This window comes from Saccoglossus kowalevskii, chromosome 8, assembly GCF_978046115.1.
Source record: "Saccoglossus kowalevskii chromosome 8, keSacKowa6.1, whole genome shotgun sequence".
Lineage (NCBI taxonomy): Eukaryota > Metazoa > Hemichordata > Enteropneusta > Harrimaniidae > Saccoglossus > Saccoglossus kowalevskii.
In genome coordinates, this window is record NC_140648.1 from 29680351 (window position 1) to 29700073 (window position 19723).

General features: G+C 37.9%; 1 protein-coding gene across 1 annotated transcript in view; it reads right to left on the reverse strand.

The window, feature by feature from the left end:
- The window catches only part of LOC100374319 (guanylate cyclase 32E-like), a 58045-nt gene extending 38546 nt beyond the window's left edge, over positions 1-19499 (reverse strand). The window contains exon 1 of the mRNA XM_078010059.2: positions 19140-19499. Coding sequence (XP_077866185.2) covers positions 19140-19499 — 360 coding nt within the window. The remainder of the gene's footprint in view (positions 1-19139) is intronic.
- Between the last annotated feature and the right edge of the window lie 224 nt (positions 19500-19723).

The window sequence follows — 19723 nt, forward strand, 5'->3', positions numbered from 1 at the left end:
CAAAGTGATCAGGTCACATGTCTAGTATACACGGTGACAAAAAATAACTTTTTCTTTGTTGAATTGGTTGCACAAATGTACATCTCGCACAGATGGCGTTTCGACAGATACACATTAACTTTTATCGTGTACGTTTATTGCACCCTATACAAGCGTATATAAATAAATCTCGGGTATGCAAGCTTATATAAATAAATCTTGACTGCAAATAACATCCTATACGCATTAAAACGTGTTTTATTACATATTCGTTATGTTCAGTCCATGTTTCAATCCGCAGGTCTCCTTTTAAAGTATCAAACCCACGAGAACTGTGAGGATTATTGTTTTACTAAAACAAATTACTGACGCACGATTATTAATGTTTACATGTATTACTTTTACTGTGTTGTAATACGCCCACTGTCGAGATGCGATTCGCTGTGATCCATAATAGCTTGTTGTGAGTCATTATAGTGCATATGTCGAATTGAAGCTTGTTGTAAGTCATTATGGTGCTTATGTCTAATTGCAGCTTGTTGTAAGTCATTATAGTGCTTATGTCTAATTGCAGCTTGTTTTGAGTCATTATAGTGCATATGTCTAATTGCAGCTTGTTGTGAGTCATTATAGTGCTTATGTTGAATTGCAGCTTGTTGTGAGTCATTATAGTACATATGTCGAATTGCAGCTTGTTTTGAGTAATTATAGTGCATATGTCTAATTGCAGCTTGTTGTGAGTCATTATAGTGCTTATGTCTAATTGCAGCTTGTTGTAAGTCATTATAGTGCTTATGTCTAATTGCAGCTTGTTTTGAGTCATTATAGTGCATATGTCTAATTGCAGCTTGTTGTGAGTCATTATAGTGCATATGTCTAATTGCAGCTTGTTGTGAGTCATTATAGTGCTTATGTCGAATTACAGCTTGTTGTGAGTCATTATAGTGCATATGTCGAATTACAGCTTGTTGTGAGTCATTATAGTGCATATGTCGAATTACAGCTTGTTGTGAGTCATTATAGTGCATATGTCTAATTACAGCTTGTTGTGAGTCATTATAGTGCTTATGTCTAATTACAGCTTGTTGTGAGTCATTATAGTGCATATGTCGAATTGCAGCTTGTTGTAAGTCATTATAGTGCTTATGTCTAATTGCAGCTTGTTGTGAGTCATTATAGTGCTTATGTCTAATTGCAGCTTGTTGTAAGTCATTATAGTGCTTATGTCTAATTGCAGCTTGTTTTGAGTCATTATAGTGCATATGTCTAATTGCAGCTTGTTGTGAGTCATTATAGTGCTTATGTTGAATTGCAGCTTGTTGTGAGTCATTATAGTGCTTATGTCGAATTACAGCTTGTTGTAAGTCATTATAGTACATATGTCGAATTACAGCTTGTTGTGAGCCATTATAGTGCATATGTCGAATTGCAGCTTGTTGTGAGTCATTATAGTGCATATGTCGAATTACAGCTTGTTGTGAGTCATTATAGTGCATATGTCGAATTGCAGCTTGTTGTAAGTCATTATAGTACATATGTCGAATTACAGCTTGTTTTGAGTCATTATAGTGCATATGTCGAATTACAGCTTGTTGTGAGTCATTATAGTGCATATGTCTAATTGCAGCTTGTTGTAAGTCATTATAGTGCTTATGTCTAATTGCAGCTTGTTTTGAGTCATTATAGTGCATATGTCTAATTGCAGCTTGTTGTGAGTCATTATAGTGCTTATGTCGAATTACAGCTTGTTGTGAGTCATAGTGCTTATGTCGAATTACAGCTTGCTTTGAGTCATTATAGTGCATATGTCGAATTACAGCTTGTTGTGAGTCATTATAGTGCATATGTCTAATTGCAGCTTGTTGTAAGTCATTATAGTGCTTATGTCTAATTGCAGCTTGTTTTGAGTCATTATAGTGCATATGTCTAATTGCAGCTTGTTGTGAGTCATTATAGTGCTTATGTTGAATTGCAGCTTGTTGTGAGTCATTATAGTGCTTATGTCGAATTACAGCTTGTTGTAAGTCATTATAGTACATATGTCGAATTACAGCTTGTTGTGAGCCATTATAGTGCATATGTCGAATTGCAGCTTGTTGTGAGTCATTATAGTGCATATGTCGAATTACAGCTTGTTGTGAGTCATTATAGTGCATATGTCGAATTGCAGCTTGTTGTAAGTCATTATAGTACATATGTCGAATTACAGCTTGTTTTGAGTCATTATAGTGCATATGTCGAATTACAGCTTGTTGTGAGTCATTATAGTGCATATGTCTAATTGCAGCTTGTTGTAAGTCATTATAGTGCTTATGTCGAATTACAGCTTGTTGTGAGTCATTATAGTGCTTATGTCGAATTACAGCTTGTTGTGAGTCATTATAGTGCTTATGTCGAAATGCAGCTTGTTGTGAGTCATTATAGTGCTTATGTCGAATTGCAGCTTGTTGTGAGTCACTATGGTGCTTATGTCTAATTGTAGCTTTTTGTAAATCATTATAGTCCATATGTCGAATTGCAGCTTGTTGTGAGTCATTACAGTGCATATGTCGAATTGCAGCTTGTTATGGGCCATTGTAGCGCATATGTCGAAGTCGTAGTGTTGTGTTTTGTTTTTTTGACGTGGATCAGAACGCCATGTGAACAGTATTGCAGTTTAGACGAGAAAGAGATAAGAACCATGATAAGAATGGGAATACTTTTTAGTAAATACTTTTCTTCTCCAATTATACGACAAAACAAATTTTCATGCCAATTCGGTGAACGGAAAGCAAGGATGCTTTTTAAAATAACATACCATTAAGGAACATACAAGTTACAGTTGTCTTCGTAAATTGCATTACTGTTAAACACGCGGTACTGATAGAATAATATATCATACCAGCACAGGCCACTACATCGGTCAACTTTCATCACGATGGGCAAATTCAATAAGAAACTGACACAGTGGATTGGTATGTAAACTAATTGATTTACGAAGGTCGGCAAAACATTGCCCTCAAAGAGAGAATTAAATGCTTTTTACTGTAGTAAAAACGAACATTCACTAAACGAATGAAATGTGACATCCGATGTCATTGTAACAACCGGGGAAATGGAAACCTGATTACGTGTTTCGTTTCCTTGTGAATATCAAATGACAGCACTTATAAGGTTTCGTTTTATTACAAAAACAAGCTTATTTGGATAACATAGGTATACATTATTCAAATTTGACATTTATTTCATTAAAAAATTTATAATGTTTTCGTGCAGTTGATCAATTTATGCAACACATTCTTTAAAGGTTGCAGTTTATATTTTTTTAAAAAGGTAACACGTGTCATCATGCCCCGTGGTCATCACTAGTGGAATGTAAAATCAGAGACAAGTCTAATAACAAAGTAAGTTTGACAACATTATAATTAGTATAATCACTTTTTAGTGCAACTCTCGAACTGGATAGTTGAGTCCAAAGTGACATTGTCAAAACAAACGTAAACGTTTATTTGTAAACAACTAGCCACTATGATCGTCTTTTGCTTACCCACGTGACGACCCCCCCTGCTTCAATGGCGCTTGTACCTTAACGATATGGATTTTTCCAACACTGAATACATTCGCCTAATTTGTGTGCATTGAAAGTGATCCTGGTGATTAATATCTGCAATAAAATATCTTGAGAATGATCCTCCGTTACAACTTAATTAAATACTATAGGTAAAGTCTATATTTGCTCTTAATCGCGATCACCGCCTCTAACACCGTATACGTAAGTCGATGTGTACCGGTGGCCGTATATTATAAGCGACAAGAGTCTTCACCTTTGTCTAACTTTAATAAGATTGGTCCTGCTTGACATATTAACGAAATGAGATTCTATGAGAAATGTCACAAAAGTTTCCGTACTAAAGAAACACACACGATTATACTTTTATGTATGATATATATGAGCAAACACGCGTCTTTTATATTACTGTACTGGTCAATTCACAGAAAAACCCATCGCGTATGTTTGAGACACAACTACGATGTGTGTCCTCGTGATGCGTAACACGAATGGGATACAAAAATACATATATATATGAATTTGAGTATGAATTTTGTTTTTTTTAAATGTGTTGTCATCCTGACCGTCACAAGTTACAAGAGGTTTTATTGGGTTAATTAAAATATGCAATTAACATGCGCCTTGGATCATAGGATGACGTCACTGCCAACAGCATTTTCAATTTTTCGTCATTTTTATCATAATTTGATGCTCACATTTGCATTTCATTTTATCACCGGAGCATTAAAAGATTATATTTCCGCTCTCGTTAAGCGCTACTTACCTGCCATTTTTCTTGATTATATCAGTTGCAATTATGCTATCAATCTATTATGAAACAGAAACAGAGTCGTCGTCCAAATGTAAGACCAACGCTGATTGGCTCTCAGGGCTAGATGACACTTTCGCTTACAAATGTTCTAAATTTACTGTGCATAAAATTTTATTTTTGTTAGTGGACGGGATAAACTTAACTCACCGGATTGTTCGGTGGTGCAAGTTTCGAACTTTGTATTTCTTTTTCAAAAAAATGACAAACTTGTTTTTGATTAAGTCCATTATATCGGTGAATCCATTGCATGTATTTTATAATATACCACTTGTACATCAGTTGGCGACGTAGGACTGATTTAAAATGGCGGACACTTGTTTACAAAATGCTTCTGGTTCGTGATAGAAATATGTTCGACAATTGACATCCATATTTTACGTGCATGTACAATATCCTTATCACGGTCGAATGTGAAAGAGTACTAATAGCTTGTTGTAACAACACATTTTAAATGTTAAATGTTACTGAAATGCAATATTTTACAAACAACTTAAACAACCACCAATGTTACATTAAAGGGCGGTGGTCGTCGCGCCGCGTTCTGTTCGATGTGGGACTCATAGCGACGTACACAACGCGTGTAAAATACATTGTTTATTTACATGAAATTCGAACACGCGCTGCGCGACGACCACTACACTTTAACCAGCAAGCCAATGACAGTGTGGTAGCATATTGAAATATTTTTCCATTTATCTTGTTGAGCCAGCTATGGCAATTATTACGTCATATGAGGTTGAATGGATGCATATATCACACACAGCATGATATTATTCATAATCCAAAAGTGTTTTGATATCATCTTAGTTCATCTCACATGGCACGCCACGGTAAATTATTATTGCATTATTAATTTTTGGCAGGTCATTTATTTGTAATTTTAAAAATGAGAAAAGGTAATGGAGAAAATGCTTATATTATTTATACTGACTCATTACGCTTTCCGTTCCTATCATTATATATTCGTACATCTACGTCATTTAAACGTGTTATGCGCATGCGCTACCCAGATTCGCACCAAATATGGGTTTCTGCAATATAGTTTATGGAATGATTCGAATAGTTATAGGTTCTTGCCAAACTTAATCACGCATTATTACTGATTTAGATATTTTGGTTTGTTCTTTTATAAAAAGTTAACATACAAGCCGTACTGCATAACATTTGTCTAATCACATACAATGCAGTATCTTCCGAGGTTGATACCCAAAAACAATGTTTTCGTGAACATATTTGCCTATAAGCCTCGCAAGACAGATGAGTCAAATCACATGTACTGAGAGCAATCTAATACATTGACAAAAACTGTCAACATGCAAGCTCCTCTCAGACTGTTAGACATCAGGGTTCAGGCTCGTGAGCTCCTAGACTAGTACGAGTGGGTGGATTGGAGTTCTGACACCTGGATATTATTTTCAGAGCATTATTCATCTCATGCTTGGACTGAATTACAAATGAATATAGTTTAAATAGAATTAGTACATTTCATTGTATATTACATTGATTTGTATTATGTTTCAACTATTTGGATGAACACGTAACAATTGGTCGAATTGGGGGGTTACGTTATACTGATATTTCCATGAAAAGCAGCTCTTTTGTCATGTATTCCTTTGTTGTCATGTACTCTACTAACGCTACAGCGCGGAAGCGATTTTCGGTACAACGTGATCGACAGATTATACTCAATATCATGAAAGATATCGATTCAAAATAATCACATAAAACCGCTCCATCAAATTGACATAATGGCTGTTGACTGGTAGCAATGATTGATGTGAACTGTACGTCCCACTATTGCTCCTTGGATTAGGGCTTGTCAATTTCATGTACAGTTACATAGATCTTGTTTCTGAGTGCACGTGAAGGTAGGATTTAATGGCGATTAAAATCAATCCTTCGGTTCTGTCTTCTTTCTCTCTTAACTAAAAATAATACAAGTAGAACACGCCGTATCGCCATATCGGGAAATCCATCACAGAGATCGTGGACAGCTGAAACATGGATATCTTTGTTCTCGCTGGGTTAAACTCTCGATCGGTAAGAACTAAAGAACAAAGCGATCAATTGGCAAACGAGTAGATAAATAAAGTCCAACCGCTGCGTCGTCTTATTTATGTAGTAGAATCCAATTTCAATCGATCTTCTGTTTTTATTCTTTTAGAAGCGTTTGATAAATTGACAAGTACTTGTTTTCGAAATCCTTGTTGACCGCTTTGGTGGCTAGTCTTTCTGTCAATAAATAATGTAATATGTGCAAATACGTTGCCATAGTGATGTCTGGATTGTGTGGGTTTTAGAAACACTTTGTATAGGGGTGTGACTGTCTTCACACTTCGTTGGCAGTATCAATAGAATAATACATCACTACACGTCGACGACGACGTCTTACAGCGTGGTTATTACTGAGGAAAGTGAATTTCATAGATTTTTCAGAAAGAATATCACCAGCCGATTGGAAGCACGACTATGGAAATAATGTTTCACGCACAGTCAAAATTGACATCAATTAAAATGAATTCAAATTTACTTTTAAAATGTGCAGTTGCGAGAGATAATAGTGAATCGGGGACATGGAAGTCAATATCCGACACAAAACCACCTCACTCGTAAACTGAACATTTAGCGCCCACAAAAGCCGCATTGCATGTTTAATACTCCCAGTAAGCATATGGAGTTGGTGCCCTGTAGCTGTGCATTGAATATATAATGATCCCAGTAAGCATGTAGAGTTGGTGCCCTGTGACTGTGCATTGAATATTCAATGATCCCAGTAAGCATGTAGAGTTGGTGCCCTGTGACAGTGCATTGAATATTTTAATGCTCCCAGTAAGCATGTGGAATTGGTTCCCTGTGACTGTGCATTGAATATTCAATGATCCCAGTAAGCATGTGGAGTTGGTGAACTGTGGCTTGCATTGAATATTTAATGCTCCCAGTAAGCATGTGGAGTTGGTGCCTTGTGGCTGTGCATTGGATATTTAATGCTCCCGGTAAGCATGTGGAATTGGTTCCCTGTGACTGTGCATTGAATATTCAATGATCCCAGTAAGCATGTGGAGTTGGTGCCCTGTGGATGTGCATTGAATATTTAATGCTCCCAGTAAGCATGTGGAGTTGGTGCTCTGTGGCAGTGCGTTGAATATTTAATGCTCCCAGTAAGCATGTGGAATTGGTTCCCTGTGACTGTGCATTGAATATTCAATGATCCCAGTAAGCATGTGGAGTTGGTGCCCTGTGGATGTGCATTGAATATTTAATGCTCCCAGTAAGCATGTGGAATTGGTTCCCTGTGACTGTGCATTGAATATTCAATGATCCCAGTAAGCATGTGGAGTTGGTGCCCTGTGGATGTGCATTGAATATTTAATGCTCCCAGTAAGCATGTGGAGTTTGCACCATGTGGTCATGCACTGAATATTTAACTACTCCAATAATAACGTAGAGTCGCCTCCTGTGGCAGTTCACTGAATACTTCACTATTCCAGTAATCACGTAGAGTTGGCACCCTGTCTTTCACTGAATATTTAACTATTCCAGTTATCACGTGGAATTTGCGTCATGTGGTCGTGCACTGAATATTTGATTATTACAGTAATCACGTTGAATCGGCGCTATGTGCGCATGCACTAAGTATTTAACTATTCCCGTAATCACATGGAGTCGTCGCTCTGTTGTCGTGCACTGAATATTTAACCAATTAAGTAATCAAGCAATCGGCGCACCATGACCGTACATTGAATATTAAATAACACAGTAATAATATTGAGTTTAGAAAAATCATAAATGTGACCAGTTAAGAAATGTAAATAAGAAAAATCATGTCAACATGCTATAAACAATAATTCTTCTCTTGGACATTGGATACTTTGACATGGAAACACAAAACAATACATTGTGACACATGATGATATATATTAATCACATAACGATGTATTTGAATCACATAATGATGTATCTGAATCACATAATGATGTATCTGAATCACATAATGATGTATCTGAACAACATAATGATATATTTGAATCACACACTTGTGTATTTGTATCACATGACATATCTGAACCACACAATGATGTATCCGTATCACCTAATGGCATATCTGAACCACATAATGATGTATCCGTATCATCTGACATATCTGAACCACATAATGATGTATCTGTATCACCTAATGACATATCTGAACCACATAATAGTGTATCTGTATCACCTAATGATATATCTGAACCACATAATGATGTATCTGTATCACCTAATGACATATCTGAACCACATAATGATGTATCCGTATCATCTGACATATCTGAAGCACATAATGATGTATCTGTATCACCTAATGGCATATCTGAACCACATAATGATGTATCCGTATCATCTGACATATCTGAACCACATAATGATGTATCTGTATCACCTAATGACATATCTGAACCACATAATGGTGTATCTGTATCACCTAATGACATATCTGAACCACATAATGATGTATCTGTATCACCTAATGACATATCTGAATCACATAATGATGTATCCGTATCACCTAATGACATATCTGAACAACACAATGATGTATCTAAGCCGCATAAAGATATATCTGAATCACATAATGACGCATCTAAATTACACAATAATGTGTCAGATTCGTGTAATGATGTATCAAAATCATATAATGACATATATGATATATGTGAGATGCTCTGAAGGACACAATTTCACACAACGAGTGGGTATAGATGCTCTGAAGGACATAATTGCATGACTGAGTGACCAAAAAATAAAGGTCCGAAAATCCATGACTGTTGCAATATTGGGTGACTGGGAAGAGACGCTCTGAAGAACACAATTACACGACTGAGTGACTTGGAGGAGATGCACTGGAGAACACAATTGCATGGCCAAGTGACTGGGAAAAGACGCTCTGAAGAACACAATTGCATGACTGAGCGACCAAGAAATAAAGATCCGAAAAATCCATGACAAGATTGGATGACTGGGAAGAGACGTTTTACAGAACACAATTACACAACTGAGTGATATGGAAGAAACACACTGGAGAACACAATTGCATGGCCAAGTGACTGGGGAAACACTTTGAAGAACACAATTACATGACTGAGTGACCAAAAAACCAGGACTGCCAAGATTGGGTGACTTGGAAGAGACACTCTAGATAACACTATTCAAGATTGGGTTACTGTGCCGAGGTGCTCTGAAAAACACTGTTGAAAGACTTGGCCACTAAGGAGATATATTCTAAAAAATACTGTTGCACAAATCGATCATTGGATAGAGACTCTCTGAAATACACTTGCATGACTGAGTCGCTGGAAAGAAACGCTCCACATGTTGCATGATTGGGAGTGATTGGAACAAGGTGTTCTGCAAAACACTGTTACATAATATGGTCATAGAGAGAACTTGATTGGAATGGGACAATCTGTTGCAGGAACAGTTCACTGAGAAATGCTCTGAAAAGGTTTTTAAGTTTCACTGGAAGGATCTGAAGAACACTGTTGCAAGATTAGGTTTGATTGGGATGAGACGACCTGAAGAACACTGTTGCAAGATTGGTTTGATTGAGATGAGACGCTCTGAAGAACTCTGTTGCAAGATTAGGTTTGATTGAGATGAGATGATCTAAAGAACACTGTAGCAAGATTAGGTTTGATTGAGATGAGACGATCTAAAGAACACTGTTGCAAGATTAGGTTTGATTGGGATGAGATGATCTGACAAACACTGTTGCAAGATTAGGTTTGATTGAGATGAGACGATCTGAAGAACACTGTTGCAAGATTAGGTTTCATTGAGATGAGACGCTCTGAAGAACACTGTTGCAAGATTAGGTTTGATTGAGATGAGACGATCTGAAGAACACTGTTGCAAGACTAGGTTTGATTGAGATGAGACCATCTGAAGAACACTGTTGCAAGATTGGGTTTGATTGAGATGAGACGATCTGAAGAACACTGTTGCAAGATTAGGTTTGATTGGGATGAGACGATTTGAAGAACACTGTAGCAAGATTAGGTTTGATTTAGATGAGACGATCTGAAGAACACTGTTGCAAGTTTAGTTTTGATTGGGATGAGACGATCTGAAGAACACTGTTGCAAGATTAGGTTTGATTGAGATGAGACGCTCTGAAGAACACTGTTGCAAGATTGGGTTTGATTGAGATGAGACGCTCCGAAGAACACTGTTGCAAGATTAGGTTTGATTGAGATGAGACGCTCTGAAGAACACTGTTGCAAGATTAGGTTTGATTGGGATGAGACGATCTGAAGAACACTGTTGCAAGTTTAGTTTTGATTGGGATGAGACGATCTGAAGAACACTGTTGCAAGATTAGGTTTGATTGGGATGAGACGATCTGAAGAACACTGTTGCAAGATTAGGCTTGATTGAGATGAGACGATCTGAAGAACACTTTTGCAAGATTAGGTTTGATTGAGATGAGACGCTCTGAAGAACACTGTTGCAAGATTGGGTTTGATTGGGATGAGACGATCTGAAGAACACTGTTGCAAGATTAGGTTTGATTTAGATGAGACGATCTGAAGAACACTGTTGCAAGATTAGGTTTGATTTAGATGAGACGATCTGAAGAACACTGTTGCAAGATTAGGTTTGATTGGGATGAGATGATCTGAAGAACACTGTTGCAAGATTAGGTTTGATTGGGATGAGACGATCTGAAGAACACTGTTGCAAGATTAGGTTTGATTGGGATGAGACGATCTGAAGAACACTGTTGCAAGGTTAGGTTTGATTGGGATGAGACGATTTGAAGAACACTGTTGCAAGATTAGGTTTGATTGAGATGCGACGATTTGAAGAACACTGTTGCAAGATTAGGTTTGATTGGGATGAGACGATCTGAGGAACACTGTTGCAAGATTAGGTTCGATTGGGGTGAGACGATCTGAAGTACACTGTTGCAAGATTAGGTTTGATTGGGATGAGAGGATCTGAAGAACACTGTTGCTAGATTAGGTTTGATTGGGATGAGAGGATCTGAAGAACACTGTTGCAAGATTAGGTTTGATTGGGATGAGACGATCTGAAGAACACTGTTGCAAAATTAGGTTTGATTGGAATGAGAGGATCTGAAGAACACTGTTGCAAGATTAGGTTTGATTGGGATGAGACGATCTGAAGAACACTGTTGCAAGATTAGGTTTGATTTAGATGAGACGATCTGAAGAACACTGTTGCAAGATTAGGTTTGATTTAGATGAGACGATCTGAAGAACACTGTTGCAAGATTAGGTTTGATTGGGATGAGACGATCTGAAGAACACTGTTGCAAGATTAGGTTTGATTGGGATGAGACGATCTGAAGAACACTGTTGCAAGATTAGGTTTGATTGAGATGAGACGATCTGAAGAACACTGTTGCAAGATTAGGTTTGATTGGGATGAGACGATTTGAAGAACACTGTTGCAAGATTAGGTTTGATTGGGATGAGACGATCTGAAGAACACTGTTGCAAGATTAGGTTTGATTGGGATGAGACGATCTGAAGAACACTGTTGCAAGATTAAGTTTGATTGGGGTGAGACCATCTGAAGAACACTGTTGCAAGATTAGGTTTGATTGAGATGAGACGATCTGAAGAACACTGTTGCAAGATTAGGTTTGATTTAGATGAGACGATCTGAAGAACACTGTTGCAAGATTAGGTTTGATTGGGATGAGATGATCTGAAGAACACTGTTGCAAAATTAGGTTTGATTGGGATGAGACGATCTGAAGAACACTGTTGCAAGATTAGGTTTGATTTAGATGAGACGATCTGAAGAACACTGTTGCAAGATTAGGTTTGATTGGGATGAGATGATCTGAAGAACACTGTTGCAAAATTAGGTTTGATTGGGATGAGACGATCTGAAGAACACTGTTGCAAGATTAGGTTTGATTGGGATGAGACGATCTGAAGAACACTGTTGCAAGGTTAGGTTTGATTTAGATGAGACGATCTGAAGAACACTGTTGCAAGATTAGGTTTGATTTAGATGAGACGATCTGAAGAACACTGTTGCAAGATTAGGTTTGATTTAGATGAGACGATCTGAAGAACACTGTTGCAAGGTTAGGTTTGATTTAGGTGAGACGATCTGAAGAACACTGTTGCAAGATTAGGTTTGATTTAGATGAGACGATCTGAAGAACACTGTTGCAAGATTAGGTTTGATTGGGATGAGATGATCTGAAGAACACTGTTGCAAAATTAGGTTTGATTGGGATGAGACGATCTGAAGAACACTGTTGCAAGATTAGGTTTGATTGGGATGAGACGATCTGAAGAACACTGTTGCAAGGTTAGGTTTGATTGGGATGAGACGATTTGAAGAACACTGTTGCAAGATTAGGTTTGATTGAGATGCGACGATTTGAAGAACACTGTTGCAAGATTAGGTTTGATTGGGATGAGACGATCTGAGGAACACTGTTGCAAGATTAGGTTCGATTGGGATGAGACGATCTGAAGTACACTGTTGCAAGATTAGGTTTGATTGGGATGAGAGGATCTGAAGAACACTGTTGCTAGATTAGGTTTGATTGGGATGAGAGGATCTGAAGAACACTGTTGCAAGATTAGGTTTGATTGGGATGAGAGGATCTGAAGAACACTGTTGCAAGATTAGGTTTGATTGGGATGTGACGATTTGAAGAACACTGTTGCAAGATTAGGTTTGATTGGGATGAGACGATCTGAAGAACACTGTTGCAAGATTAGGTTCGATTGGGGTGAGACGATCTGAAGTACACTGTTGCAAGATTAGGTTTGATTGGGATGAGAGGATCTGAAGAATACTGTTGCTAGATTAGGTTTGATTGGGATGAGAGGATCTGAAGAACACTGTTGCAAGATTAGGTTAGATTGGGATGAGACGATCTGAAGAATACTGTTGCAAGATTATGTCTGATTGAGATGATACGATCTGAAGAACACTTTTGCAAGGTTAGGTCTGATTGGGATGAGACAATATTTAGTTACTGAAGCGAAACGCCCTGAAAAACACTTTCACAAGGTTAGATTACTGAAAAGATATTATCTGAAGAACACTATTTCTGAACTTGGTCACTAAAAAGATACGCTTTGAAAAAACAATGTTGCGAGTTTGGGTCACTAATAAGAAACGCTCTAAAGAACACTGACAAGGTTAGGTCTCTAACTTCAAAGTCTCTGTGTTTGAATTATCAATGCTCATTTATATATTAGTCTCTACTCGTTATGTGTAATGTTTAATGTGTTTGTGTAGATGAACAAAGCAATTGTGAGTAAATCAAAAAGACCTGGATGGACATACCATGGCACGCCTGATTCACACATGTATTTATCATGGGTCACTAGTTGTATCCTCCATCAATCACAAGCTTTATAATTAGTATTACTATTATAAATCAATTGTGACATTCGCAGCAACTATGATTTATCAGTATGATATTTATTTTAGCAAGACTGTAATATTAGGCATACATATGTATCTTTTCACAGCTTTAGTTTTCAAAAGTGTTGAAAGTAGATGAATAATGTAAACATATGCGACATTGTCGCAAGAAAATTCTCGTTCATTAAAATTGTAGCGAATGGGGCATTTGTCATATGCGTCTTAATGGGGGTGTAGAAATGGAACATGATTCGGACGAATCTAAGATTGTCAATTCCATTTAATACTACGCTATCCTGTGAGTAAAGTCCCTTGATGACGTAAATGGGTGAAAGGAAATCTGTTCATATTGTCGACATTATTTGGATATGTAGCCATGCCTAGTCAAATTGTCGTGGTTAGGACTATACTCATTGTTAGTATACTAAAAACTGATTATAACCTTATCCCAAAATATAAGAAGATTGAATCCGCTTCGGTTTGTGATATTAATGTAAAAATGGGGTAGTTGATTTATATAAAAGCGTGGGTGAGACTGACAATTTCGTAGACAGAGCACATTTCAATCACTTGTAAATACATACATACGTCATCAATAACGTATATATTCAGTAATTATTGCCACTCACTAATTTAAGAATGTGTGCTCACACATAAAAGATATATGAATTGAGTACTAATCTGTTTTTTGTTAAATAAGTAGTGCTTATTCAACTGGTTTCTCCTATTTACAGCAACGAGAATAAATAACACATATTGCCAATTACGAGCAATCTACCAATTGTTAACGTGTCACACTACGGGGACAGGTTTTCTATTGATATGAATTGAGTGGTATCCTGATTTTCGTCATCGTGCTATAAGTCTATTGGACCATGAGAATTTTGAATTATCGCAAAAACAGAATATAACGAACTAATACGAAATGGAAATTTTCAATCCCAAGTATTGTTGTTTGCGATCGCTAGTTCCGGTTAGCAAAGCCGATGAGGCAGTTGTTTACATCACGCCTCCCTGAGTATGTGAGATTAAAACGCCAAGTTGAATAAATTGGCTTTAAATTCCAGTTCCACCAACAACAAAAACAAGACTGAACCAACTCAGTTGAGACAGTTCTACATAATGCATGACAAGAATGTTAGGATAATTCTGATTATCGATTTTACTGAGAAGCCAACCAGATTAACGCTCAGACCTACGGTGTTTATCAATAATTTATGGCCTAACAGTTTTCGGTTGCGAGTGCATGATGATCGTAATAATGTGACGTCACTTGCTAGCATATGATGACTAGCATGTGTGAGATATTTTGCGATCGTATGGTGGCCATGGCTATGTGACGTCACTTACAATTGCTATAATCGCCAGGATTATGTGACGTCACTTGCGATTTTATAATGGCCCTGGCTACTAGTACTGTACGTCACTTGTAAGCGAATAATGGCTGAGACTATGTGGCGTCGATGTATCATGACCGGGATTATGTGACGTCCGTGTGAGCATTGGTCATAATTAATACCAGAAGAAATGTAATAATATATTTGACATATGTGGCCCAGATTTCGGTCTTCAAAATATAGACGTGAAAGATGATATCAAAATGCCGGCAAAATAAGAAAGTGTAGAAGCATCGGAAAACCCGCTACATAAAATGCGATATCGACAACTTTGAACTTTTGTTGATATTTTTCTGTGTGAAAGCAGTGAAGGCTACATATGTAAGTCACGGTGGCCGAAATGAATTGTGTAACGCAGTGAGGTTTCGCCCAGTGAATTCATGTCTGCACGGTAATATAAATGTTGTTGATTTCTTTAATTTTGAACATGCTTACATTAGTGAAGAAAAGAAAAGACGGTCTAAAAATGTCTCTGTAATATCAAAGTAGAGTCAATGCGAAGATTGTGCCTGATTGGCTACCTACCCCTAACACCTAAAATTCAGACCAATCATAGAGGAGCTTGTTTGTTGACAGGTCTTTTTCGACCTATCAAATTCTGCCTTATGTATATGCTTCGACTTAACTGTCAAAGAGCCAGTACTACCTGTCAATTGATATATTATATCTCTGTCAAATGCGTTTGCGTTCGCAAGGTCATCATCCTATAAAAATAGGTTTACAGTGTCCAATGTGTCCTGCTTGATAAGCATAAATATTTTGTTGGTGATTAATGAAGTGTACTAGACATATAGTTATTGTTATACATGGGGGCTTATAAATTGACTCCTATAATAGGCAGTATTAGGCTGATGTTTTACTAGTTGTTGAGACTCTTCTGAACAGTGCAACAAGACTACCCCCGAAATGTACAACACATACAGTGCTGTTCGTCTTAACGACATAACACGTTCTGTGATGTAGCTCCGCCCCGAGATTACTGGCTTCGGATTTGTTTCGAACATGTTTCAGTCTGTGTTATAGTCATCCGAATTATCTTTTAAATTTTACAAGCCTTTTTCATAAAAGGTGTTTTAGATTTCATATACACACAATGCGGTTGAACAAATATAATTAACATAGTATTGGTATCATTGCGTACCTTTGTAGGATATTTCTGGGAAAACACATACAAGCATGTATATTGTGAAAAACTGAGTCAAACAGGTTCCTGAACTACTGGTTGAAAATCGACCTCCTTTTTGTCGCAAGCGTGTTTAGTAACTTGGCAACCATGAAACACGCCCTATTGGCCAATTTGTCGCTCTAAAATGGCATGGTTACAGTCCGTCGCACTTTTTACATTCTCTTTGGTCATGCGCGATTGCGCGGTGACTGGTTGGCAAACAGGTTGTTTGTACTTGAAGATACAAGTCAGACTACGTGATGGTTATTGCGCTGCGTGTCGACTGTGGCGCTGCGTGGCGACTGTGGCGCTGCGTAACGATTGTGGCGCTGCGTAACGATTGTGGCGCTGCGTGACGATTGTGGCGCTGCGAAACGACTGTTACTCTGCGCGGCGACTGTTGCGCTACACGACGACTGTGTCGCTTTGAATTAATGTTTGTTGAACAGCTTAGCGATGACATGGTGAGTTACCACCTTTCAAAACGCTACCACGCGTCAATTCTGAATTGCAAACAAATGACCGTAAATGTCCTTAAATGCGATAATACGAGGTCTCGTTATGAGAAATCACGTTAATGTAGCATAACATGTAATGGCAACTATGGATTACATGAGACGTGCAAGTAGAGAGAAATGAACAGACTGCAAATTGTAGCACACGAGAAATGGCGATATATAGACAAAGCAACTCAGACATAACACGTGAATTAATCGGTCGTGATAATACTGAATCTACGTGCAATACAATGCACGTAATTACGACATAAAAATCGACATTTATAAACCATTTTTTTTTATCCATAAATATCATATGATATTTTATAGATATAATACCTCAAAGCAATGGCGTTCTAAAATATGACAATCATGATCACGTGAATATTACGGTGGATTTACGATTAATTAAGTATTAGCGACAAATTTTTGCTTCTCTTATGTAACTGTTGATCTGATTATACGCTGAAGACAGGAGCGTCAATATTCAGTTTCGTTGCCAGGGGTGGGTATTTTCGTTATCTTCTTAGACGTATGATAAATAGTAGTGCGACACGCGGATCTAATTTGTAGGTTCACCGCCTGCCTTATAGATTGCAAAGCGACGCGTTTACAAGACCATAACGACTTTCTTGGGAGTTTCATATAACGACCGTGCATTATTTTCACTCAAGGCAATTATTTAAAAAAATACGCCACGACATTCCAATCTCATGAGATATGGCCTTTCTGCAAAACGCACACCGTGTTAATACAAATAATAGAAGAGCTCCTGTTTTAGTCGGCGGGGAAGATCATCGCAAGTTCCGGATGCTTCAGATCTCGTGAAATTGAATACGTAAATACGTCCAAAGGTTATTTTGCTCGGCGTATCAATGCATTGCTAATATTAATTTTTCAAATGTACTTTTTTATCCGCATTTGAATATTAAAATAACATTTAAAATGATATGAGTTGACAAATAAAAAAACAAATAAACGTGGAACGGGTCCTAGAATAATGACTCGGTTGAATATTACTCGCAGGCTGTACGCCTTTCTAATTAACACGTGTTGCCAACGGAATGGGATTATGATGGCGTCCCTGGTGGGTTGTCATGACAGCGTAATTTCCGAGAGAGTCTTGCATTGCTCTGATTGAAATGGGCGTACACCGTAATTGGGCTGCGAACAAATTAAAAAACGATCAAGTATCAATCGAAAATGCCAAACAACTAAACCCATCACTGGACGAAATACACCACTTCCTGCCCAACACAGTGCTTGATAATCACCTTAATGAACCAAATCAAAACGTATCAAAATGCAATAAGAAATGCCGCCTTCATTCAGGCACCCCGGGAGAAAACTTTTGCATAGCAACAACAACCGTCGTTGCAGATACAATCATACCGCGACAGTGCCGTGGTTAATCGAGAATGCCGGTTTCGTGCAAGGTGTGTAGCATGATTTGATGAGGAACTGGTCGGCTATTTATTCCACTTTATTTAGTCAGACTTTTATTACTTGTATTGTAGTCTACGATGCAGGTAATGAAAGTGAACGTCATTAAAATAAACAACCACCTGCTTTTGTCACCTGATATATTGCGTACGTCATACACTGAACATAACCTTGATCTTAATCACTTTGAGACTTGCTATTCAATAAAGTAATGAAAAAAAAATGACAGTTTCGAAATATTTTCATTAGTGTTGCCTTGTATATACTGTGAGATTCCCTGATTAGAAAAGTATACACAAGAATGCGTGTTCGACGTTTTATGCGGGGACTTTTTCATTGTGTCTCTGAATTATGAGTGTCATTGTAATGAAATCACATGAAATCCTCTCATTGGTTAGTCGGACGAAAAACGCAGCTCTAACCAATAAATTTGCTTTACACGTTGTACAAACTGTGAAATCACCGAATCTCTTTAAACTGGTATATTCATTACACAAACATTCTCGGTGGATTATTTTTGTTGGGAACGTTTATTTAAAATAGAATGGAATGTTGCTGAGGAGTATTATGGGATCCGCAGACAATCGACACGGCAGTGTGTCATATCTTATACTAGTAACAATTAGATATACACAAACGAAACAGTAATTAAAGCCGCAACTGTTATATACTTCATTCAGATGCAGTGATGACCGGCGCGGATCGTAAATATTGTCAAGCGGCTTTGAGCTGTGATAGAGACATCAGCTGCGACAAGGCGATGCGATTCTTATATATATGAAATGAGCAAACGTAGGTATGAACATGGAGATGCGGCTTATGATAACAAATAGTCACGCTTTCATTAGATTATATTGGCATTGAATGTAAATAGTATACGATATAGTGTACTCACGTATGAAATCATACATAGGTTCCAAGCAGCAGTGAGACGGGCTTCAGTTTTGCATGTATCCGCGGGACCGATAAATCCAACCACGTTCTCAGTCCAGAGGTAGCTCATGGCACGTAAAGCGCCAGGTTCATTCCCTGTTGTATCGTGCGGATTGAATGTCAGGTTGTTTCCTGGCAGAATATTCGGATCTTTGGCGATGTCCTCCATGGCAAGTATTACGGCTCCCGATACTAGGTTACTCCATCGTTGGTAGTCATCGCTGGTCTCCGTCATAAGGTATCCCAACGTGTACTCGGTCCCAACCACCTGTCTCGCTCGCATTAACGCTATCATAGTTAGCATTGGCCGCAGCCACGACATCGTCAACGTTGTTTTTCTGAGAGACAACATCATGGTACGTGTCATCGGCGACCATTCGTTTCTTCCGTTTTCCTCAAATTAACGAGGCTATATATACCAAGTTCGTAACGGTACAGTTCAGAGGTCATGCGCTCTAAGAGTAAAAAAGGATTATATGAACCATAAATACATATATACGAGGTATTAGCGCACGCAGCTCACGTTCTCTTTCGCCGAAAAGCTTC